At 37.0% G+C, this 25,291-nt stretch overlaps 1 protein-coding gene across 2 annotated transcripts in view; it reads right to left on the bottom strand.

Annotated features, from left to right (window-relative positions):
- Nucleotides 1-2,806: 2,806 nt before the first annotated feature.
- The window catches only part of HMMR (hyaluronan mediated motility receptor), a 43,347-nt gene continuing 20,862 nt past the window's right edge, over nt 2,807-25,291 (bottom strand). For both annotated transcript variants that reach the window (XM_039222290.1, XM_039222291.1), the window contains exons 11-18: nt 22,693-22,907; nt 18,759-18,875; nt 11,940-12,086; nt 11,506-11,658; nt 11,309-11,408; nt 10,469-10,645; nt 4,118-4,280; nt 2,807-3,331 (exon numbers count right to left, since the gene is read on the bottom strand). In XM_039222290.1, coding sequence (XP_039078221.1) covers nt 3,312-3,331; nt 4,118-4,280; nt 10,469-10,645; nt 11,309-11,408; nt 11,506-11,658; nt 11,940-12,086; nt 18,759-18,875; nt 22,693-22,907 — 1,092 coding nt within the window. In that variant the 3' untranslated portion in view covers nt 2,807-3,311. The remainder of the gene's footprint in view (nt 3,332-4,117; nt 4,281-10,468; nt 10,646-11,308; nt 11,409-11,505; nt 11,659-11,939; nt 12,087-18,758; nt 18,876-22,692; nt 22,908-25,291) is intronic.

Below are 25,291 nucleotides of genomic sequence, written 5' to 3'. Positions count from 1 at the left end.
AGAGGGAGATGCTGAAGTCTAAGATTTGGGGAAAATTAAAAATGGGAAAGAGAGGTGACTGGCTGGATCAGTCTATAGACCATGTGAATCTTAATCTCAGGGCCATTAGTTTAAGGCCCATGTTTGGTGCAGAGCTTACTTAAAAAAAATGTGAAAGAAAAAATACAGAATTGTTTGGTGACATCAAGAGCCTATGTGAGGTTGGAAAGCAGGACATGGCCACTATTTTTAATGTGAGAGGATTTTATTTAGTACTGTTCAAAAGCCTGAGTACAAAGGCATAAGATGCAGGCAAGTAAATTTGTGCAGTGTTGAATTTTAACACAAAGGTGGGAGGAACTACACAGAAAGATAAAGGATAGAGTAATGGGCCATTACACCTAACATAAATAGTAAAGTGAATTAAACAGAAGGTGGCCTGGTAAGAATTTTAGGATCAATTGCCATCCCAATTATTTATTTTGCCCACAAATCTATAATTTGGGTATTTATTTTGCCCATGAACCTGTAATTTGGGTAGGACTCAGCCCAGGCCATTTATTGCTGCTCTATGTCACCTAGAGCAGTTGGCTTAAAGGCAGGGAATTGAGGAAAGATGGCTGGATTCCAAGAGCAAGTGTCCGAGAACATCTTGGAAATGCTATATCATCCTTGATGACCATGGTTAACAAAATAATGACTCTTTCAATGATGTCTACATTGTAATCTCTGGAACCTATGGATGCTACTTTATATGACAAAAGGAATTTTCCAGATGTTATTAGAGACTTTGAGATGAGGAGATTATACTTGATTAACTCTGTGGGCCCAATATAGTCAAAAGGTCCTAAGGTGGAAGCAGGAAGGTCAGAGTAACAAAGGTGTGACAATTGAAGCAGAGGTTGGAGTGATGTGCATAGAAGATGGAGGAAGGGGATATGGGCCAAAGCAAGCAGGCAGCCACTAGAAGTTAGAAAAGACAAGAAAACAGATTTGTCCCTAGAGCCTTTAGAAGGGACACAGCCCACTAACATCTATATTTTAGCCTTGTAACATTCATTTTAGACTTCTGGCCTCCAGAATTATTAGATAATAAATATGTGGTCTTTAAAGCCACTAAATTTGTGTTAATTTGTTATAGCAGCAAGGCAGGGTTTCCTTTTTTTTTTTTTTTTTTTTTTAAGGTCAAATAATATTCCATTGTATGTATTTCCTTTATCCATTCATTGGTCAGCAGATGTTTAGGTTGTTTCCATAGCCTGGCTAATGGGAATAGGGCTGCAATGGACACGGAAGTGCAAATACCTTCTTGTGATTTTCGTTTCAATTCTTTTGGATAAATACTCAGAAGCTGGGTTGCTGAATCACATGGTAGTTCTAATTTAAAGTTTTTGAGGAATCTCCATACTATTTTCCATAGTGGCTACACTACTTTATATTCTTACCAACAACTGTACAAGGGTTCCAATCACTGGGTTCTGTTCCTGAAACCAAACTATACTGTATGTAAACTAACTTGAATTTAAATAAATAAACCACAAAAAACAAAGGTTCTAATGCTTCCATATCCTAGTACTTATCTTTATTTTTTTTTTAACAGCCATCCCAACAGGTATGAAATATCTTCTCTTTGTGATGACTGGTGACCCTGTGCATCTTTTCCTATACCTGTTAAACACTTGTAGGTCTTCTTTGGAGAAATAACTATTCAAATTCTTTGGCAATTTTTACATTAGATTTTTTGTTGTTGTTGCTGCTATTGGGTATGGTTCCTTATACATCTTGGGAATTACCCCCTTTGACGTATAGTTTGCAAATATTTTCCTGAATTCTATAGGTTCTTTTCATTCTGTTGTTTCATTTGTCATGTAGAAAATTTAGTTGTAGTCCCGCTTGTCCAGTTTCGCTTTTGTTGCCTGTGACTTTTGGTATGAGAAATCACTGTGAAGACCGATGTCATGAAGCTTTCCTATTATATTTTCTTCTAGTTGTTTTATAGTTTAAGGGTTTTGAGATGATTTTTGTGTACGGCCTCATTCTTTTGCATTTAGATATAGTTGTTGAATACATTATCCTTTCTCTACTTATATTCTTGGCACTCTCAACGAGAATCTGGATTTCTCACAAGGGGAATTTGTCTCTGTATTATTGCTGATTCTGTATGTCTGTGGGGAGAAGGAGGGTCCAAGGCTTCTACTCTGCCATACTACTGATGTCATGTCTCAGTACGTACATGTTTTAACATTGCTTCAATTTTCACTTCCTTTTGTCTTTACACTTGAGGCACATTGTTTTTTCTAATTTCTACATTTCTTCAGAACTGTAGCTTACAATATCATACCAACTTTGTAAATCAGTCATTTTAGATGAAGGCTCACCATTTTCTAAATAACATACTACCAAGTGTTATTCTGAGGACAAGATGGGGAGGCGAGAGCAGAGACAATACACCTTAAATAGAACCATTAAATAACTTCATGTAATACAAGTTGAATAACTGAGTAAATGATTTAATGTGTGATTTTATTTCATATTACAAAAGTATTAATCAAGCATCCAGCAGTCAGATGGCAGGCACTCTAATGACAAATTCTGTTGAGGTTATGAGCATAGATTTTCAGAGTTTTAGTGTATCTAAGAATTGACTGCAGTTGTTAAAAATGCAAATTTTCAAGCTAAACACCAGATTTTAATTTAGTAGGACTGAGATGGAGTCGAGGAATCCACAAATTATTGACCAACTTAGTGACCCTGGTAGGAGACAAAGAGATTACTATGGAGTTAGGCATACCCTTATTTCTTATTTGAATGGGATAAATGGATGATGGGTATGACAGAATGAACCTTATTAGACAATCAAAGCAGAGGTAGGAACAGGTGTTTTCGCCTAGTTTAAGAAGCTCAGATTAGAAAAGGCCTCCAGCATCACACCAAAAAACCTACGGATTTGAATCTTGAAACCAAATAATGTTTGTTTCAGAGTAGGGGAATAACAATTTGAGTGATTTTTAAAGGAATGTTGATTTGGTGGGATAAGTTGTAAAGATGGAAAGCCAGTGAAAAGGTTTAAAATGAGGCAATAAAGCTAAGCATCAAGGAGGAGATACAGACAATAGAAAAAAATGTCAGAAGTCATATTGATAAAAATGTTGAACTTCCATTCACATACATAAAGATAGGAAGTTAATATTAAATACATTAAAAATACTCATTACAAACACAATAGTAACAGGAACAACAGCAATAATAATAATAAAAATAGTAAGAATGAAATAATCTTTAACAGGTTTTTCAGATGTTTACTTGCATCATTCCTGAAACTCCATAGGAGCTCAACAGCAGTTTGTATTGCCTGGAAGAATTATTAAAAAGAGATATTAGTAATCTAAGTTAAAACTAATCTATCAGTCATTATAAACTAAAAACAGGCATTTCCTACCATCTGTAAGGCAGGTGAAGCAATATTTGCATTCTGTGCCATAAATATATTTCTTCATTCATCATTTTAAAATTATATTTATTTATTTATTTTTGAGAGAGACAGAGAGAGACGGCATATAAGCAGGGAGGGGCAGAGAGAGAAAGAGAGAGACAGAGAGACAGACAGACACAGAATCCAAAGCGGTTTCCAGGCTCTGAGCTGTCAGCGCAGAGCCCAATATGGGGCTCAAACCCATGAACTGTGAGATTATGAACTGAGCCAAAGTCGGATGCTTAACTGAGCCACCCAGGCGTCCCTCTTCATCCACTATTTCAACCAGTTTTGATTTATTGTTAAAGATGAATACAAATTTAAAAAAATTCTTTTTAACTTTTTTTAATTTTGAGAGACAGAGAGAGACAGAGTGCAAGTGGGGTAAAGGCAGAGAGAGATGGAGACACAGAATCCAAAATAGGCTTTAGGGTCTGAGCTGTCAGCACAGAGACCAATGCAGGGCTTGATTCCATGAACAGTGAGATCATGACCTGAGCCGAAGTCTGATGCTTAACTGACTGAGCCACCCAGGTGTCCCAATATGAATTTTTATATCAAAAACTATCAACAAATTTTCACAGTTCATAAAAATGGACAACTTGCGAAATGCTGCAAAAGCAAATTCAAAGGAAGGTAACACTTACCTATGTATTCAGTTCTTACCTTCTTTCAATGGGGTTTTGAGAGCAAAATTTTCTTTACTTTCATGAAGTAAAGCCTTTGAAGGATCAAAGTGTTTGATACCCAGAACTTTATTCAATTCCTCCTGAAGTTTTGTCTCACTTTGTTTTTTTTTAGCAAGCTGGGAGCGGAGTTTTGATACCTCCTATGTAAGAGAAAGACAGACAACAAATAATTATTAAAGCTCATGTTGGTCAAGTGTGTTATCAGTGTTACAGATTCCCAAGCGCCTCATGTATCCAACCAAAATGCAAAAACTCACTACGAGATACCGGCTTTAAGACTACAAATTATAAAATGACTCTGAACTGCTGAGACAAAGGAGATAATGAGACACTTAAATCTTTTTGCCACTCTACAGGTACAAAGCAACGCTCTAGATAACAGTTCATCTCCAAATTAAATGCTGAGGTGAACTTGTGGCATGACACCAAGAGAAGCTGCAGTAACCTGCTTCCTAATGAAACTAAAAATTATTTTACAAAGGCAACCATTTAAGGCCTTTAAAAATGGTCCTAAGGCAAAATAGCCAATGAAGAAACATCTATTCAAGCAAATCTAGAAAAATACGGTTAAAAAAAGGCAGAAGTCTCTGGTATGTGAACCAAGTCTGCTCCCAATGTCTCAACTGCCACTTGAGCAAGGTGGGACAGACAGCTGCAGTCAAGAATAGGGTCCTCTCTTTCTCTAGCTCCTGCTCAGAGGCTTTTCCTGCCAGGAGCATGATCTTAGCATTTCTCCTCTTGCCCCCAGCTACCTGTTGCTAAGGCCACGTCCCAAACAAATGTGGTTGACGGGTAAAGGATCCTTTCTTCTGTGCTATAACAGGGGCTCTACCTTAGGTGCTGTGTGCCAAAATGCTGGGACCCTGATCACCTTTGCTGCCCTGGTCCATAAGGTGATGATTCCATGGTAGGAAAGGCAAGTTGACATAACCTCAGGGTGCTCCCCTTGCCCCTCTCCCCTATGTCTGCCAAGCACTCAGTTCCTAGGCCAGATGTCTCGTTCAGAGAAAGCCTTGTCATGAGCAGTGGTGGAGAAGTAGGCCATAAAACACATAGCTCCTACTTTCTTCCCACAGGAACTGACTTCACTTCCAACAGCATTTGGAGAAGCTCAAGCTGGAGGGTGCTCTAACAGTCGAGATGGTGGTGCAAGGGAGTTGGGAGGTGATTCAAAATACAGGCAAAGCTGTAGGTTTAGAACTGGTGAATAAGTCAGCTGGGAGAAGTCCTTCTGGAGCCAGAACACAATCAATCAATGACCTCAGACACAATTCCAACAAACAAGCCAAAATTCAACTGGAGTAGTCTGAAGAGCAGTTTATACTCCAGGGCACTGTTGAAAATAAGAGCAATAAGCGACTACTTATCTAGCAACATGTGGAGTTTAACATATGATGAGGGAAATAGAGGAAGACAGCCCTACCAAAATCAGTGTCATCCCAGGGTGACTGTGGGCACATTTCAGAATGAACCTCCCTGAGCAGCATCAGAGGCACTACACTACGGGGGTGGGGAGGAGGAACGGACTTCACTAGCACAACTCAGTTCATTAATAAAAAAAATCAACAAGAAAATAACCAAACACCTGGAAGGAAAGTGCTGTAACCAGGGGCACTAAAATAGATAATCTAAAATATCTACTTTTTGGGGCCGCCTGGGTAGCTCAGTTGGTTAAGCATCCAACTTCGGCTCAGGTCATGATCTCACAGCTTGTGAGTTCAAGCCCCACGTGCGGCTCCGTGCTGACAGCTCAGAGCCTGGACCCTCCTTCAAATTCTGCTTCTGTCTCTCTCTGCACCTCCCCTGCTCACACATTCTCTCTTTCTCTCTCTAACATAAATAAACATTAAAAAATCCACTTTCCAACAAAAAAGCAGGAAAGCATGACCTATACATTGGAAAAGAGCAGGGAAAAAAACTGCCTGTGACAGTAACCAGATATTGGATCCAAAAAAAAATTTCAAAGTAGCCATTATAGATACATTCATAGAACTAAAAGAACTAAGAAAAAAAAAAGTGAAAATACTCAATTACTAGAATCAGAAATGAAAGAAGGGACATGGTGACTGACCTTACCAAAATAAAAGGATTTAAAAAAATACTACAAAGAGGGGCACCTGGGTGACTCAGTCAGTTGAGGATCCAACTTCAGCTCAGGTTATGATCTTGTGGTCCATGGGTTTGGGCCTCACGTCGGGCTCTGTGCTGACAGTTCAGAGCCTGAAGCCTGCTTTGGGTCCTGTGTCTCCCTCTCTTTCTGCCCCTCCCCCACTCACTCTCTGTCTCTCAAAAATAAACATTAAAAAAATTTTTTAAAAAATATTACAGAGAGTTGTATATCCATAAGTCAGACAACTTAAATGAAATAGACAAATTCCTAGAAAGACACAAACTACTGAAACTCTCTCAAAAAGAAAGTCAATATGAACAGACTCATAAGAGACTAGATAATAATCAAAAACTACCTACACAAAAAAAGCTCAGATACAGATGACTTCATTACTGAATTCTATTGCACATTCAATGAACAATTAATACCAATTCACTATTTCAAAAAATAGAAAAGACAAAATCTTTCCCAATTTTATGAAGTCAGTGTTATCTTGATACCAAAATCAGACAAAAATATTACATGAAACCTATAGACTAGTTATCTGTTGGGAATAGGGATGAAAAAAAACCTCAGCATATATTAGCAAAGTGAATCCAGCAATATAAAGGGAATTATACACTAGGCCAAGTGAAATTTATCAGGAATGCAAGGTTAATTTAATATCCAAAAATGAATTAATTTAAGAAATCATATTAACAGAATGAAAGTCAGGTAATCATCTCAATAGACACAGAAAAGGCTTCTGACAAAATTTAATACCCCTTTCATAATACAAACACTTAAAAAATCTAGGAATAGAAGGAAATTTCCTCAACCTGATAAAGAGTATCTATGACAAACCTACAACTAATAACATACTTAACGGTGAAAGTGTGAATGCTTTCTCCCACCCAAATCAGGACCAAAACAAGGATGTCCACTCACACCACTTCTATGCAACATTGTCTGGAGGTTCTAGCCAGGGAACTTAGGCAAGAAAAAGTAATCAAGGGTGTTCAGGTTAAAAGAGAAGTCAAACTATCTCTATTTACAAATGATCATTTATACAGAAAATCCTAAGGAAACCATTAAAAATCTATTACAACAAATAAATGAGTTCAGCAATATTGGAGGATATAATTTCGGTATAAAAAATCAATTTTATTTCTATACACTTGCAAGGAACCATCTAAAAATGAAATTAAGAAAACAACTTCATTTACAATAACCTCCAAGAGGATAAAATACTTAGGAACACGTTTAATAAAAGTGTAAAACTTACAATTTGAAAACTCTAAAACATTGTTGAAAGAGATTAAAGGTGTAAATAACTGAAAAAATATCCCAGGTTCATGGATCAGAAGATGTAACATAGTTAAGTTGGCAATATGATCCAAACCTATCTACAGATTCCACAGAATTCCCATCTGAATCTCAGATGACTCTGTAAAAATTGAATAGCTGATTCTGCAATTCATATGGAATTGCAAGGGACCCAGAATAGCCAAACTATTTTGTAAAAGGCGAAAGATTTATACGATCTGAAGAGAAACCAGAGTAGCCAAACTATTTTGAAAAAGAAGAAAAGTAGGAAGATTCATGTCTCCTGGTTTTAGATGCCTTTCCTTTCCCCTTTGTCCTCCCTCCCTCCTTTCCTTCCTTCATAGAATCCCAAGCAGGCTCTGTGCCATCAGTGCAGAGCCCGACACAGAGCTTGAATCCACAGAACCATGAGATCATAACTTGAGCCAAAATCAAGAGTTGGACGTTCAACTGACAGAGCCATCCAGGTGCCCCCCCGGCTTTTTTTTAATGCCTTCTCGTTTTAAAACTTACTACAATTCAACAATAATTAAGACAGTGAGGAACACAAGGATAGCTGTATAGATCAGTGGAAAACATTTGAGAGTCTGGAAATAAAACCTAAATACATGATTTTCTGATTTTCCACAAGGGTGCCAAGACCATTCAGTGGGGGAAAGAATAGTCTCTTCAACATTTGGCATGAGAACAACTAGAGATCCACATGCTACAGAATAAAGTTGGACCCTTACCTCTCACTGTATACAAAATCCTCAAATGTATCAAGAACCTAAATGTAAAAGTTGAAACTGTAAAAACTCTTAGAAGAAAACATAGGGATAAATCTTTAAGACCTGGGATTTGGCAAAAGATTGTTAGAGAACAAAGAATAAGAAACAGAGGAAAAAATAGATATATTTGACTGTCAAAATTTTGTGCTTCAATAAACATCAAGAAAGTGAATGTACAGAATGGAAGAAAATATTTTCAAAGACTATATCTGATATAAAACATATATTTAAGATATACAGAACTCTCATAAATTGTTAAGACAAAACAATAATCCAATCAAAAGCAGGAAAAGGATTTTTTCTTCCAGGAAAGATATACAAATGGCCAATAAGGACATGAAAAGATGGTCAACATCAGTACTAGGGAAATGAAGTCAAAACCACAATTAAGTATCTCTTCATATCTACTAGTATGGTCAGAATGAAAAAGTCAGGTAACAACAAATGTTGGTAAGGATATGGAAAAACTGGAACCCTCATACATTGTAGGTGAATGTAAAAATCTATAGCTGCTTTGGAAAACAGTTCCTCAAATGATTAAACATTAAGTTACCAAACTACCTAGAAATTTCACTTATAAGTATAACCCAACAGAAACCTAAACATGTCCACACAAAAACTTGTACATGAATGTTTATGGTAGCATTACTTATAAACATTCTGAAGATGGAAACATGTCAAATGTCTATCAACTGACAAATGGATAAATAAAATGTGACATATCCAAGTAATTAAATATTGGGTCATAAAAAAGAACGAAGTATGGATACATGCTACTACATGGACAAACTCTGAAAACACTGTTAATCAAAACAAGCCAGCCACAAAAGGCCACATATTATTTGGGTGCACAAACAGGAAATATTCAGAATAGGTAAATTTATAGGCAAAAAGTAGATTAGTGGTGGGAGGGGTGAATGAGGAGGTAAGGAGATGACAGTTAAAGGGTAAGGAGTTTCATTCTGAGGTGATGCAAATGTTCTAAAATTGACTGTGGAGATGGTTGCATATTTGTAAATGGGCTAAAACCCACCTACTAGTATAAAACTCAACTTTAAATGGTGAATTGTATGGTATGTAAATTATGTCTTAATAAAGGTGTTAAGAACCAGTTAAATTCTTAATTGTTTTTTTTAAAGTAATCTCATGACCCTGAGGTCACAAGTCACATGCTCTATCCACTGGGCCAGCCAGGTGTCCCAAATGCTTAACTATTTGTAAGTACTGCTTACCTTTATGATATTTATTTATACCAAGGACTTTGTAATTTTTCAAATAGAAATAGATGTGTAAAGCTCTGTGAGTTCTTCCAATTACACTAGTGATGTTTTTGAAAAACTGTTTAATGTTTATTTACTTTTTTTGAGAGACAGAGTGTGGGGGATGGGGAGGGGTAGAAAGAGAGGGAGACACAGAATCCTAAGCAGGCTCCAGGCTCTAAGCTGTCAGCACAGAGCCTGACGCAGGGCTCAAATCCACAAACTGTTAAGATCATGACCTGAGCCGAAGTCAGACGCTTAACCTACTGAGCCACCCGTGAGCCCCTAGTGATTTTTGAAAATGTTTTATTTGTGAGAGAGAGTGAGAAAGTGTGAGCGTAGGGGAGGGTTGGAGAGAGAGAGAGAAAGAGAGAGGGAGGAAGACAGAGGATCTGAAGGGGGATCTGTGATGACAGCGGAGACCCCAATGTTAGGTCAAACCCATGAACTGTGAGTGAGATCATGACTTGAACTGAAGTCAGGCACTTTACCGACTGAGCCATCCAGGTATCCCACTAGTGATTTCTAATATACTTGAGATTATGTCCTGAGCTGAAGTCCGACTAAGTCACTCAGGCGGCCCTAGTTTCTAATATACTAATTTCTAGTTATAGAAACTAGAAATATATAGAAATATAGAACTAACTAGAAATTAGTTATACTAATTTTTAATATACTAATGACGTATGTGGAAAACCTGAGAACATAATACCCATCTGGTCAATGCTCTAAAATAAATCCAGAATTCTCAGATGGATTTTCCTCTATAAACATAAGTTTTTTCTGATACCAAAGTTCTTTGTTGAACTTAAATGTTCTTACAGTTAGAATAAAAGATACTCCACCCTGATAACTTCAAAAGGACTAAGCATTATTTTACAAACCGATTTGAGTTGGCTATTTTCATCTTTCAGTTTCACAACGTGCTTGATTTTTTGCTTTAGATTTTGATGACCCAGTAATTTAGCATACGAATCTCTTAGTTTATTAAGCTGTTCCTGAGCTGCACCATGTTCATTCAACAAAGCCTGTTTCTCTGCTTCAAAAGCGTCCAGTTGCAGCTGAAAAAGAGTTTTTTCACAGACTTAGAAATGTTAAATTTACCTGTCTTATAGAAACTACAGAGGAAGTTCATATACAAGAACATAAAAAACAGATGGACGAAAACAGATCATGCTGACATAGTCTCAGGTTCTCCATAAATTCTGGGACTCTTTAAAAAAAAAAAAAACCTTTTGTGTATTTCATTTCAAAAGTCATTAAAGCAGGGAGAAACCCAGGGAAAGAAGGCCAGCTAGCCAGTCTACTCTGTATATCAGCTGCTTCATCACATTGTGACCAACACTGCCTTCCCACTCTTCTTAAGGGTTAAAATTAGCCTTTATCCTTTTTTAAGATTAGTGTATTAATTTGAGAAACACTAAGCAAGATCATACCAAAATAAGCATCACAAATTTATATAGATTAATTACAAAAAATTTCAATCAGGAGAGCCTTCTAAGCTATTAAGTCTCTTATGAGAAGGTAGTTTTTAGCTTATAGAGGCTACATAAAAATGCCTGTGGAATAATTTTAAATAATGTAAAGTATCCTTTAATGGGGACATAAATTGGCACTGGAAATGCACAGCAAAATGATCTTTCAGGAAAATCAAATCACTGTTGTGACTGTGACAGGGAATAAGGTGCCTAAACTAAACACAAGTGATTGTGGTCCTGACAAACCTGGAAAGGTTTTGTTTTATTATACAGCTCTTCATAAAGGAGACGCCACTTATTCATTTCCTCAGTTACTTCTGCCACTGTGTTTTCTTCTCCAGGTTTTCTGTAAGGGAAAATGAATGAAAAACAAAAAACAAAAAACAATGTGCTAGAAGAAATAACTGAGGTTATGTGGCAATCTGGGTCTAAATCTACATTACCTTGCCTCTTCGTCTTCTACTTGTTTCCTAAACTCTTCACCTTGTTGCTTGAGTTGGTTCTGCAAATCAGTTATTGTTTTAAGAGAAGAGACTGTGAGTTCTTTAATTTCTGCTTCTTTAAGTGCTGATTTGGTCTGCAGATCTAGAAGCATCCTAGGGTTTGAGAAAATAGAGTCCAAAAAACATTTTATAGCCATTTTAGTAACTTTCCCACTTTCTTTTACTTAAAAAACAAATGAAAAACACAATTCAAAGAACTCTTCAAGAACTGTACCTTTTTAACAGTGTAAATTCTTACTCTGCAATTGAAGATCACCCAAAGCAAGTCATGAAATTACAATTCCCTGCATCATTCTGAAGTTGGCTTTCAACATTAAATTGTCTTAATAGTTCTAAGGATACAAGTGAGGGCAGGTTTTATTTTTCCCACATACCTTGCATATTCTTGATTTGCACTCTCAGTGGCCAATATCTGATGTTGAACGTCCTCTGCACTTTTCTCGGCACTGGCCACTCTTTCCTGAAGTGCTGAGTTTTCCAGCTTAAGATCCTCTATCTTACTAGCTGTTACTGCTTTATAACTAAGTAAAAAGAAAATAAAAGGTTGAAGGATTTTCTAACTACTGTATGCATGACAAATATTTGGATGATTATTTTATATTTTATGCAATATAAACTTTGCATTTACACAGGCAAGAAGTCAGTGTTCTAAGGATTGTAGTAAGGAGCTTATAGGACATATGCTGTTCATTCAAAGAAAAAAAAAAACCAGGTGCCTACTGTGTATATGAAGTATACTTATAACTTTAGTTATTTTTTTTTAATGTTTTATTTATTTCTAGGAGAGAGAGAGAGAGACAGCGTGAGCAGGAGAGGGTCAGAGAGAGAGGGAGTCACAGACTCTGAAACAGGCTCCAGGCTCTGACCTGGCAGTCAGCACAGAGCCCAACACATGGCTTGAACCCACAAACCGCGAGATCATGACCTAAGCGAAAGTTGGACGCTTAACCGACTAAGCCACCCAGGCGCCCCTAACTTTAGTTATAAGTATAGTAAACTTTAGTAAACTTTAAAGTAAACTTAGTATAGTTACTAAACATGAAAATTATTCCAAAATAAACAAATATATGATCCCTGCACATATGGTCACAGAGTTTATGGTCTTGTGGGAAAGATAAGGAAATTCCTCTCCAGGTCTTTGCAAAAAAGTGGAAAATTATACGTATAATTAAGTTCGTGGTATATGCTATGAAGAAAACTTGAGAGTACCTTAAGCAGACAAAACAGGGGAACGTACTTTTTTTGGTGATTCAGAAAAGGCCTAAGGAATTTATAGTTACGCTGAGATGTGATGGACAAAGAAAAGTTAGCAAAGGATTTACGAAAAGGTATTTCCGAGGGAAAAGATGCATACTTGCTTTGAGGCGCTACACTGTGCACTACAAGGTGAGACTGGAGTCTGCTGAATAAGAGAGGCGGGAGCAGACACAGATCAGCCCCGCTGAGTGACAAGGAGGGTTAGACTGAGGACTTGGCAGGGGAAAGATGTGAAATCTCTTTTGAAGGCAGAATTGAAAATTTCACCAAATAGGTTGGATATTAAGAGAAAGGGAGAGAAAATGATTAAAGACAACTCTAAGATTTACAGAAAGAGAAGCTAGGAAGATGAAGATGTCACTGACTGAAATAAAAAAGACTGAGGGAGAGGCAGAAAGAGATAGAAGGGAAATCACGAGTTGTTTTAGGCAGGTTAATATTACACGGTAGTGAGATATCTGCTTGGAGATGTCAAGTAGGCAGCTCTGGATATATGGGTATAAAGCTGAAAGGAAAGATCTGGTTTGAAGAAATACATTTTAATACTATTGGCATACTGATGGTAAGTGAAGTCACAGAATGGCTAGAAACCTCCAAAGGCACAATTTTTTAAAGCAGCAGGAAGGGAAGTCCCTTCACAAGGTTGAAAACAGCACTAAAACATAACACATGATATACACGTCATAATACATCACATCATATCATATCATAACATAATCATAATCATATAATATATGATAATACATGTAAGAACAGGTCACTGGGGAAAGAAAGTACTATTAAGTGAATAAGCATTAAGTAATATGTTCGCCATATGACAAAACAAAAATGAGTTTGATCCCTGTATTAATGCACACACAGAAATTCATTCTAAATGGAAAAAAGAAACTTAAAAAAATAGGTAAATACCTTCTGGGATAGAAAGTTCTTTTTATTTATTTATTTATTTATTTAATTTTTTTTAATGTTTTATTTATTTCTAGGAGAGAGAGAGAGAAACAGCGTGAGCAGGGGAGGGTCAGAGAGAGAGGGAGACACAGACTCTGAAACAGGCTCCAGGCTCTGAGCTGGCAGTCAGCACAAAGCCCGACGCGGGGCTCGAACCCACGAACCGCGAGATCATGACCTAAGCGAAAGTCGGACGCTTAACCGACTAAGCCACCCAGGCGCCCCTAGAAAGTTCTTTTTAAATAATTTTTTATATATAAGCCTTTTATAGAAAAGGGAAGGAATATTATCTCCAGGAAAAGAGCCATTTTATACTAAGTACAATGGCAAAATTGAAGAAATCTAACAAGCTGTGGAGAGGAAGTAGATCAATGGTTACTGGTACAATGTTAGTGAGTGCAGAGTGTACAAATTGCTTTGTAAAAGCCATTTGGCATTAAAATTTAAAGTTGAGCACTCACAATTGTATGGTTTTCAAGTAATTCATATTCAAGTATACTAGGAGACTACAAGAATATTTGTAAAAATGCTATCAATAGTAACAAAAAATTCTACCGAACATTTAAAGAAGAGTTAATACCTATACTTTTCAAACTACTCCAAAACATACAAGAGGAAGGAAAACTTCCAAGTTCATTCTGTGAGGCCAGTATCACCCTGATATCAAAATCAGATAAAGACACCCAAATAACCAAACCAAACCTAAAGATAGAGAAACAGGAGAGGGAAAAGGAGAGGGAGAAGGAGAGGGAGAGGGAGAGAGAAAGAGAGGAGGGAGGGAGGGAGGGAGGGAAGGAGGGAGGGAAGGAACTACAGGCCAGTATCTCTCATGGATATAGATGCAAAAATCCTCAAAAAATATTAGCAACCTGAATCCAACAATACATCAAAAAGTCTTACACCACAATCAAGTAGGATTTATTCCCAGGATGCAATGGTGATTCAATATTTACAAAACAATCCATGTGATACATCACATTAGTAAGAGAAAGGATGACAATCATATGATCATTCAGTAGATGCAGAAAACACATCTGACCAAGTACAACATCCATTCATGATAAAAACCCTCAGCAAAGTATGTCTGGTGGGAACATACTTTAATATAATAAAGGCCATCTATGAAAGACACACAGCAAAATCATACTCAATAGTGAAAAACTGAGAGTTTTTTCCTTAAGGTCAGGAACAAGACAAGGATATTCACTCTCACCATTTTTATTCCACACACAGGACTGGAAAAAATCCTAGCTACAGCAATTAGACAAGAAAGAAATGAAAGGCATCCAAATTGGTAAGGAAGAAGTAAAACTCTATTTGCAGATGACATAACACTATACATAGAAAACCCTAAAGACTCCACCAAAAAACTAGTAGAATTGATAAATGAATAAATAAGTTTTTAGTAAAGTTAAAGAATACAAAGTCAATGTATAGAAATCTGTTGCATTCCTATACACTAATAATGAAGCAGCAAAAAATTAAGAAAACAGTATTTACAACTGTACCAAAACCAATAAAATATACAGGAACAAACTTAACCAAAGAGGTGAAGGGCCCGTACTCTGAAAACTATAAAACACTGATGAAAGAAATTCAAGATGATGTGAAAAAATGGAAAGACATTCCATGCCCATAGCTTGCAAGAACAAATACTGTTAAAATGTCTATACTATCTGAAGCAGTCTACAGATTTAAAGCAATCCCTATCAAAACACCAACAGCATTTTTCACAGAACTAGTGCAAACAATCCTAAAACTTGTATGTAACCACAAAGGACTCCGAATAGCCAAAGCAATCTTGAAAAAGAATTCCAGATTTCAAGTTATATTACAAAGTGGCAGTAATTAAAACAGTATATGGTACTGGCATAAAAATATAGACACATAGATCAATGGAACAGAACAGAAAGCCCAGAAATAAACCACAATTATATTGTCAATTAACCTTTGACAAAGGAAGAATGAATACACAATATGAGAAACATAGTCTCTTCAACAAATGGTGTCGGGAAAACTGGGTAGCTACATGCAAAAGAATGAAACTTGACCACTTTCTTTAACCATACACAAAAAATAAATTCAAAATGGATTAAAGACCTAAATGTGAGTCCTGACCATAAAAAATCCTTTAAAAAAATTTTTTTTAACGTTTTCTAAAATTTATTTCTGAGAGAGACAGTGTGAGCAGGGGAGGGTCAGAGAGAGAGGCAGATACAGAATCTGAAGCAGGCTCTAGGCTCTGAGCTAGCTGTCAGCACGGAGCCTGACGCGGGGCTCAAACCCACAAACTGTGAAATCATGACCTGAGCCGAAGTCGGACGTTTAACTACTGAGTCACCTAGGCGCCCCTGAAACCATAAAAATCCTTGAAGAGAGCACAGAGTTAATCTCTCTGACATTGATTATAGCAACATTTTTTTAGGTGTGTCTCCTGAGGCAAGGGAAATAAAAGCAAAAATAAATGATTGGGACTATATCAGAATAAAAAGTTTTGGCACTTCAAGTGAAGGCACCAGTCAACAAAACTAAAAGGCAAACTACTGAATAGTAGATGATATTTACAAAGTACATATCTGAGGAAGGGTTAGTATCTGAAATATATATATAGGATTGATACAACTCAATATCCAAAAACCAAATAGTCCAATTTAAAAAATGAGCAGAAAACATGAACAGACATTTCCCCAAACAAGATATCCACATGGCCAACAAATACATGCTCAACATCACTCACCATCAGAGAAATGCAAATCAAAACTACAGTGAGATATCACCTTACACTTGTCAGAATGGCTAACATCAAAATAACACAAGAAATGACAAGTATCTACACATGAATGAATACAGAAGATGCGGTGTATATATATCTAGACACACACACACACACTCAGGAATATTACTCAGCCAGAAAAAAAGAATGATATCTTGCTATTTCCAACAACATGGATAGAACTAGAGAGTATAATGCTAAGTTCAATAAGTCAGAAAAAGACAAGTACTTTATAATCACACATGTGGAATTTAAGAAACAAACAAGCCCAAAAAAATAGAGAAATAAATGAGATAAACTAAGAAACAGACTCTTAATTATAGAGAACAAGCTGATGGTTACCAGAGGGTTAAGTTGGTGAAGGTGTATGGGGGAAGTAGAGGATGGGGCTTGCACTTATGATGAAACAAACAACAAAAAAAGAAAACAACCTGGAAGTCCAAATTGAGAATGGGTAAGTTGTGGTGTACTAATAAAATCGAATATTCTACAGCAGCTACTCCGAACAAACTATAACCTCAGTCAACAATATGATTCAATTCTAGAAACATACATATTGCAGATTAAAAAAGACAAGTCTCAGGAAATTACGTACACCATGATGTCATTTTTTGGCCAAGTTCAAGTTCAACAAAAAAGCAGGGTTACATAAAATATTATTTGTATGGATATACATGTTATAAAACTATACACAGAAAAAAAGCGAGGCAATTATAAATGGAGGCTCTGAGATGGTGTGATCTGTTAGTGGAATGCATGCAGATGGTGAAGGGACTCCCTTATAGAGATACCAAGTTGTTGAATCTTTTGGCTTACGGGTTGGCTTGTCTTTTATGGTCTCATACTTGTTGATTTTATCTTTATGCTTTATAATTTATGTAAATGTTTATCTTTCATATTTATTAAATATACTAAAACAGATACAAGAAAGAGACCTCCTCTTGAAACAATCTAAAGTAGTAAACAAAAATGTTCATATTAATATGCTCTTGGTGCAAGATGCATACACATTTCTTAAACTATCCTCTGCAATTTATAGTTCCCCCACAAATAAACTTTTTTTTAAAGGGAAAATAATAAGTGGATGGGATAGGAAGTGAGGATGTGGATACAATGGGTGTAGAGACTCTTCTATTTAGATGAGCTATAAAGATGAGTAGAATTTTGGATTAAAAAAGGGGGTTGGGAGTGAGAGGTGTTGCTGGATAGCTGCAGAAGGAAGTGGGGGGGTTGTCAAAGGAGTGAATAAAATTTATATATTTTATTTTACTTTATTATTTTTTTAAGTTTTTTTTTTGTAAATTTATGTGTATATTTTGAGAGAGAGAGAGATAAAGTGTGCATGCACATGTGCATGCAAGTGAGGGGGTGCAGAGGGAGAAGTGGGGAGACAACTCCAAGCAGGTTCTGTGCTCTGCACAAAGCACGGAGTCCCACATGGGGCTCAATCTCAAGACCATGAGATCATGACCTGGGCCAAAACTGTGTCAGATGCTTAAATGACTGAGCCACCCAGGCAACCCTAGGATTTATGTATTTCAAAGATATATGAACAGGGGCGCCTGAGTGGCTCAGTCGGTTAAGCGTCCGACTTCAGCTCAGGTCATGATCTCACAATTTGTGGGTTTGAGCCCCGCGTCAGGCTCTGTGCTGACAGATAGCCCAGAGCCTGGAGTCTGTTTCGGATTCTGTGTCTCCCTCTCTCCCTGCCCCTCCTCTGCTCATGCTGTCTTTCTCTCTGTCTCTCAGAAATAAAAAAAAAACCGAAACAAAAAACAAAGATAAATGAACATGAACATGTTTTAATACAGATAGGAAAAAATCCAGTAAAGGCTATAAAGGATAAGTGGAATATGATGTCACTTCTCCTTTAACAGGTGGGAAGACAGGATGAGCATAAATGCAGGTGTGTTTACAGGCAAGGTAATGAGACAAAAGCTTTAGAATTCTTCATGAGGAAAACAATGGTGTCAGGAGATAAGACAGAAGTGCCCGAAGGTTTGAGAGTTCATGAAATTTGAAGCGGATGGCAGGAAAAGGAATTTCTAATCATAGGATTACCAGGTAACCCTAAATGCCCATTTATGGTTGGTCATTAAGGAATCTACAGTAAAACCAACCATCTATTTGTGTGATTGCTCTTTCAGATATTGCTAGATAAGCACCTTTCCCCACTCATATTATATTTGAGAGTGTAGGCTCCCAATAAAAATACCTTTCAAATTGAGCAGTAACATCTCCAAGGTTTTGCACTGTACTCTGATACGTTTCCTGTAAAAGCAGGGTGGCTTGAGCGTGAGCAGCATTACTTTTCTCTAGTTCAGCTTCTTTCCTAAAGAAAAATTAAAAGATGAAAGGCTAATTACAAATCATCATTCTAAGAAAGAGGTTAGTATTTACCTTTGAACTGTGATCATGTGTCCAATGTCTTTATCTTTGCGTAAACTACTGGACACCTCAGATCTAACTTCATGACCTGCTTCTAACAGCATGCTTATTATACTTTCATTTTCATCCTAATTTACTCATTTCTGAATTTATCTTTTGATACTATATGCACTTATGTATGTAGTGTAAGCATTTTTTTAAACAAGAAAGTAAAAAGACTCTAAAACACTCTTAAGGCAGCAGCCAAGGAAAAAGAATGTGAAAAATTACCAGTTAAAAAGCTGGTTGATTGAATAAAGTGTCTCTGCATTTAAGAAACACTAAGTGGTTTTTTTTGTTTTTTTTTTTAAATATTTTTTTAATGTTTTATTTATTTCTAGGAGAGAGAGAGTGAGACAGTGTGAGCAAGGGAGGGTCAGAGAGAGAGGGAGTCACAGACTGAAACAGGCTCCAGGCCCTGAGCTGGCAGTCAGCACAGGGCCCGACGCGGGGCTCAAACCCACGAACCGCGAGATCATGACCTAAGCGAAAGTCGGACGCTTAACCGACTAAGCCACTCAGGCGCCCCTGAAGTTGGACTTTTAAGTAACTGAGCCACCCAGGTTCCCTTAGAGCTAAGTAAATTTATTTTGATTATTTCAGTAATCCACATATTTGTTATTATTTTTAAAGATTCAATAAATTCCTTGGTATTTTCATAAACAATTTATCTTTTAAGTCATCTTTATTCCTATATATTACAAACCTCAAAGTTTTTGAAATATTAAATTATATATTATCAAAATAGTGATAACATTTTTTAGACAAGGACATGAGCTTATAAGAGACCTTTTAAAGAACATATAGAACTAAGGACTATAAATAAGAAGCTTTATTCGCTTAAAGGCTAAGTGAGACACAGATAAAATAAATGGAGCTAATAAAATTCCTTCTGTAATGAGTATGGGATTAAAAAAATACATACACCAAGGGCGCCTAGGCAGCTCAGTCGGTTAAGTGTCCAGCTTTGGCTCAGGTCATGATCTCACGGTTTGTGGGTTCGAGCCCCGTGTTGGGCTCTGTGCTGACAGCTAGCTCAGAGCCTGTAGCCTGCTTCCGATTCTGTGTCTCCCTCTCTCTCTGACCCTCCCCTGCTCACGCTGCCTGTCTCTTTCTCAGAAATAAATAAAACATTAAAAAAAAAATTAAAAAAAACCACACACCAACAGCTAAAAGTAATCACACAGTACTAAAGGATTTATAATAAAAATATTCTCTTCCCTGCCCCAAGAGAAATCATTTTCAATTTTTTTAGTTTTTCTCTTATGACAAGATTTCAGTCTGGAAGGGACCTTACAGATTATGTTATTAAAACCTGTTTATTTTATATCTGATGAAAGAATATTAAAGAAATTAGAATTGTCTTGCTTAAAATCACATAGCTAATTAACAGAGACAGCAATAAAATCCTTATCTCCTGACCTCTGCACTGAATTCCTTGAGTTGAATAAATGATTATCTCAACTTTCTTTCCTCCCTGAAACTGGTATCATCTGCTCAGTTTCTTAAAGTGCCTGTTCCTTGAGACTGGCTCCAGTATAGAACAATTCCCTAAGAATACTTTGGTACTGCTCAGGCATATATAAAACCTTTGCATCCTTTCTATCACTTATCACCACAAGAAAACTAAAAAAAGATTTTAACAAAAGTATCCAACGGGAGACAGATACACAGCTGTGAGATATACTACAATCCTGTAGACTCATGTACAGTTCTTGTTTCCTTGCTACAAGTTATCTTTAGGGATGAAATCTTTTTTTTAAAAGAAATTTTTTATATAGTTTATTTATTTTTGAGACAGAGAGAGACAGAGCATGAGCGGGGAGGGGCAGAGAGAGAGGGAGATAGAGAATCTGAAACAGGCTCCAGGCTCTGAGCTGCCAGCACAGAACCTGATGTGGGGCTCGAACCTATGAACCGCGAGATCATGACCCAAGCAGAAGTCGGTTGGTTAATCAACTGAGCCACCCAGGTGCCCCGAGGGATGAAATCTTAAGGAGTCAAATAACGTAATTATTTTAGATACAATTTGAACTCAAGAATCCACTAGGATATTTAAAAGGAAAAAAATTTTAAATGTTTATTATTTTTTTAGAGAGACACAGACATAAGCGGTAGAGGGACAGAGACAGATGGCGACACAGGATCTGAAGCAGGCTCAAGGCTCTGAACTGTCAGCACAGAGTCCCATACGGGGCTCAAACCCACAAACTGGAAGATCGTGACCTGAGCTGAAGTTGGATGCTTAATCGACTGAGCCACCCAGATGCCCATCCACTTGGATATTTTAATCTAAATAAATGTAGTGGAGAATATGCATAATGTGATGAAAATAATATGGAAATAGCATTAAAAGAAAAGCTGGAGGGGTGCATGGCTGACTCAGTCAGTAGAGCATGTGACTCTTGATCTTGGGGTGGTGAGTTCAAGTCCCACGTTGAGTGTAGAGCTTACTTTAAAAAAGAAAAAAAGAAAGAAAAAAGAAAAGCCCAAGATCTCTTAAAGTTCTTATTTTTGAATGTTGCCCAGGTTCGGTTGTTTTTTTTTCTCATTTTGTTTTCATTGCTACTTCTGAGTATTTGTGCTCCCTCATGAAAGATAATTAAAGGTATAACTTATGCTATGTGAACTGATGTACACATAGGGAAAAAGTGGAAGTGTTTCTTACTAAAAGATGGGATTCCTAGCTTTATTTCTAAATCTGTTATTGCTACAATGCATATGTCCAATAATTTTAGACAACATAAGAGCAGTAAAGGAACCCCAAACTTTGGGTTTGTTTAATAAAAGCCTTTTAAATTAAACCTCTTGCATTATAAAAAAGAAAGGGCAGGGGTGCCTGGGTGGCTCAGTCGGATAAGCATCTGACTTCAGCTCAGGTCATGATCTCAAGGTTTGTGAGTTCGAGCCCTACATTAGGCTCTGTGCTGACAGCTCAGAGCCTGGAGCCTGCTTCGGATTCTGTTTTCCTCTCTCTCTGCTGCTTCCTCACTCATGCCCTTCCTTTCTCTCTCACAAAAATAAACAAACATTGGGGTGCCAGGGTGGCTTAGTTGGTTAAGCATCCGACTTTCGCTTAGGTCATGATCTCGCGGTTCGTGGGTTCGAGCCCGGCATTGGGCTCTATGCTGACTGCCAGCTCAGAGCCTAGAGCCTATTTCATAGTCTGTAACTCCCTCTCTCTCTGACCCTCCCCTGCTCACGCTGTCTCTCTCTCTCTCTCTCCTAGAAATAAATAAAACATTAAAAAAAAAATTAAAAAAAAAAACATTAAGAAAAAATAGTATAGCTTCTAGTTTTTGCTGTAATACTTGTTTGTATGCACATCCTATGGGTATACTTATTTTTTTTGAATTTTATTTATTTATAATAAATAATAAATAAATAATAAAAATTTATTATTTATATTCAGAGAGGTGGGGGTGGAGGGGCAGAGAGAATTTCAAAAAGACTCTGCATGGACAGAGCCAATGCCAGGCTCAATCTCACAAACCATGAGATCATGACCTGAGCCAAAATCAAGAGTCAGATGCTTAAGCAACTGAGTCACCCAGGTGCCCTTCTATGGGTATACTTTACCGCTCTGAGTCTATTCCTTATTTGTAAAATAATTCCAGCCTCACTTACTCACATGACTGAAGTGAGAATGCTCAGAGAATGTACTGGAAAGCACATTTTAACATCAGAAGTCATGTTATGTATGAGGTCTTATTGATACCAACCCTTTCAGCTTTTCTTCTAGGAGTTTCAGTTCTTCAGCTCTAGATTTTGTTTCCTCTTCCAGTTGTGTGACCAGTCTCTCAGCTTGTTCTTCTTTTTGCTGTAATTTATCTAGCTCTTCCAGTGTTTGCTTTAATTCTTCCTCAAAGAGATTTCTCTCTTTCATCATTTCCTCTTGAAAAGAACCTAGCTTCTGTTGAAGACTGGAGGACAATTCCTACATCCAAATAGAAAACCACCAGAATAATATGAAATGGCATCAAGAGGTTTTTACTAAGGAGAAAAAAAAGAAGTACAGAAAATAAAGTATAAACACTAAATTCAAGAGCCTCAAAAAATATCCTTGAAAATATGGATATCACCTGGATGTTGTCATGGATTATATCCTGCATTTTGTTAGCAATGTGGTAAATGTTATTTCCGTCTTTTTTCTATGCAACATACACTGACACACTTCTTATAAAACTAAAATTATATTCTAAAATGGACTTATAGCATATATTTTTCTCAGATGAGAACATAGAAAAAGCGTACTATGATTTCGACAGTATATAAATATATTTTAAAGTTATGTAATATACAGGGGCACCTGGGTGGTTCAGTCTGTTAAATGTTCTGACTCTCAAGTTCAGCTCCGGTCATGACCTCATGGTTAGTGAGTTCAAGCCCCACAGTGGTGGTGTGCTGTCAGCACAGAGCCTTCTTGGGATTCTCTCTCTCTCTCTGCCCTTCCCCTACTCTCGCTCTCTCAAAATAAATAAACGTTAAAAACATAAAGTTACATAATACACAAATATATCAATACTGGGAAAAAGTTCTAACATTAAAATAATTGAAGAAGACACAAACAGAGATTCTGTGCCCATGGATTGAAAAAACTAATATTGTTAAAATATCCATCCAAACACAGCAATCTATACATTCATTGCAATCCCTATCAAAATGAGAATTTTCACAGAAAGAACAATGGAATAAAATAAAATTCATATGGAAACACAAAAGACCCTGAATAGCCAAAGTGATCTTGAGAAAGAAGAACAAAGTTGGAGGTATCATGCTCCTTGATTTCAAACTATGTCACTCAAAATAGTATGATGTTGGCATATTAACGGACACATTGATCAACAGAACAGAATAGAGCCTAGAAACAAGAAACATATACAGCCAATTAATTTATGATAAAGGAGTGAAAAATAAACGGTTTCTTCAATAAATGGTACTGGGAAAACTGGAAAACCACAAGCAAAAGAATGAAAGTGGATTACTACCTTATACTTTTCACAAAAATTAAGTAAAAATGTATTAAAGACTTGAATGTAAGACCTGAAACCATAAAACTCCTAGAAGAAAACAAAGGCAGTAAGATTCTTGACATTGATCTTGGTGATCTTTTGGATAGAACACCAAAGCAAAGGAAACAAAGGCAAAAATAAACAAGTGGGACTACATCAAACTAAAAAGTTTCTGGGGACACCTGGGTGGTTCAGTCGGTTAAGCATCCGACTTCTGCTCAGGTCATGATCTTATGGCTCGTGAGTTCGAGCCCCACGTCGGGCTCTGTACTGACGCCTCAGAGCCTGGAGTCTACTTTGGATTCTGTGTCTCTCCCTCTTCTCTTTCTGCCCCTCTCCTGTTCACTCTCTCTCTCAAAAATATATAAATGCTGGGACATCTGGGTGGCTCAGTCAGTTAGGCTTCCAACTTTGGCTCAGGTCAGATCTTGTGGTTCATGGGTTCCAGCCCCGCATCGGGCTCTGTGCTGACAGCTCAGACCCTGGAGCCTGCTTCAGATTCTGGGTCTGCCTCTCTCTCTCTCTGCCCCTCCTGCACTCGCACCCTAATCTCTCTCTCTCTCAAAAGTAAACATTAAAAAAAATATTTATATAAACTTTAAAAACATTTTTAAAAAAAGCTTCTGCACAGGAAAAGAATCCATCAAGAAAATGAAAATGTAGCTTACTTACATGGGACAAAATATTTGTAAATCATATATCAGATAGGACAGATAGGGCTTATAACCAAAATATATAAAGAGCTCTTACAATTCAAAAGCAAAAAACCCAACTGTGATTAAAAACTGGGTAGTGGATGTAAACGGGCATTTCTCCAAACATCCAGATGGCCAACAGGTACATGAAAAGATGCTCAACATCTCTAATCAACAGGGAAATGCAATTCAAAACCATAAGGAGATTCACCTCATACCAGAATGGCTATTATTAAAAAGACAAGAAATAGGGGTGTGTGGCTGGTTCAGTTAGTGGAGCATGTGACTCTTGATCTGGGGTCATGAGTTTGAGCCCCACAGAGATTACTTGGAAAAAAAAAAGACAAGAAACAGTAAGTGTTGGCAAGGATGTGGAGAAAAGTGAATGGTTGTGCACTGTTGGTGGGAATGTCAATTGGTGCAGTCACTATGGAAAAGAGCATGAATGTTCCTCAAAAAATTAAATACAGTACTGCCATACAATCCAGTAATTCCACTTTTAAGTACTTATCTGAAGAAAATGAAAATAAAAACTTGAAAAGATATATGCACCCAATGTTCATAAAGCATTATTTACAATAGCCAAGATATTGAAGAAACTTAAATGTCTACTG

Source organism: Hyaena hyaena, unplaced genomic scaffold, assembly GCF_003009895.1.
Source record: "Hyaena hyaena isolate Hyena2069 unplaced genomic scaffold, ASM300989v1 scaffold_1102, whole genome shotgun sequence".
Classification (NCBI taxonomy): domain Eukaryota; kingdom Metazoa; phylum Chordata; class Mammalia; order Carnivora; family Hyaenidae; genus Hyaena; species Hyaena hyaena.
This window is presented reverse-complemented; position numbering and strand designations above follow the sequence as displayed.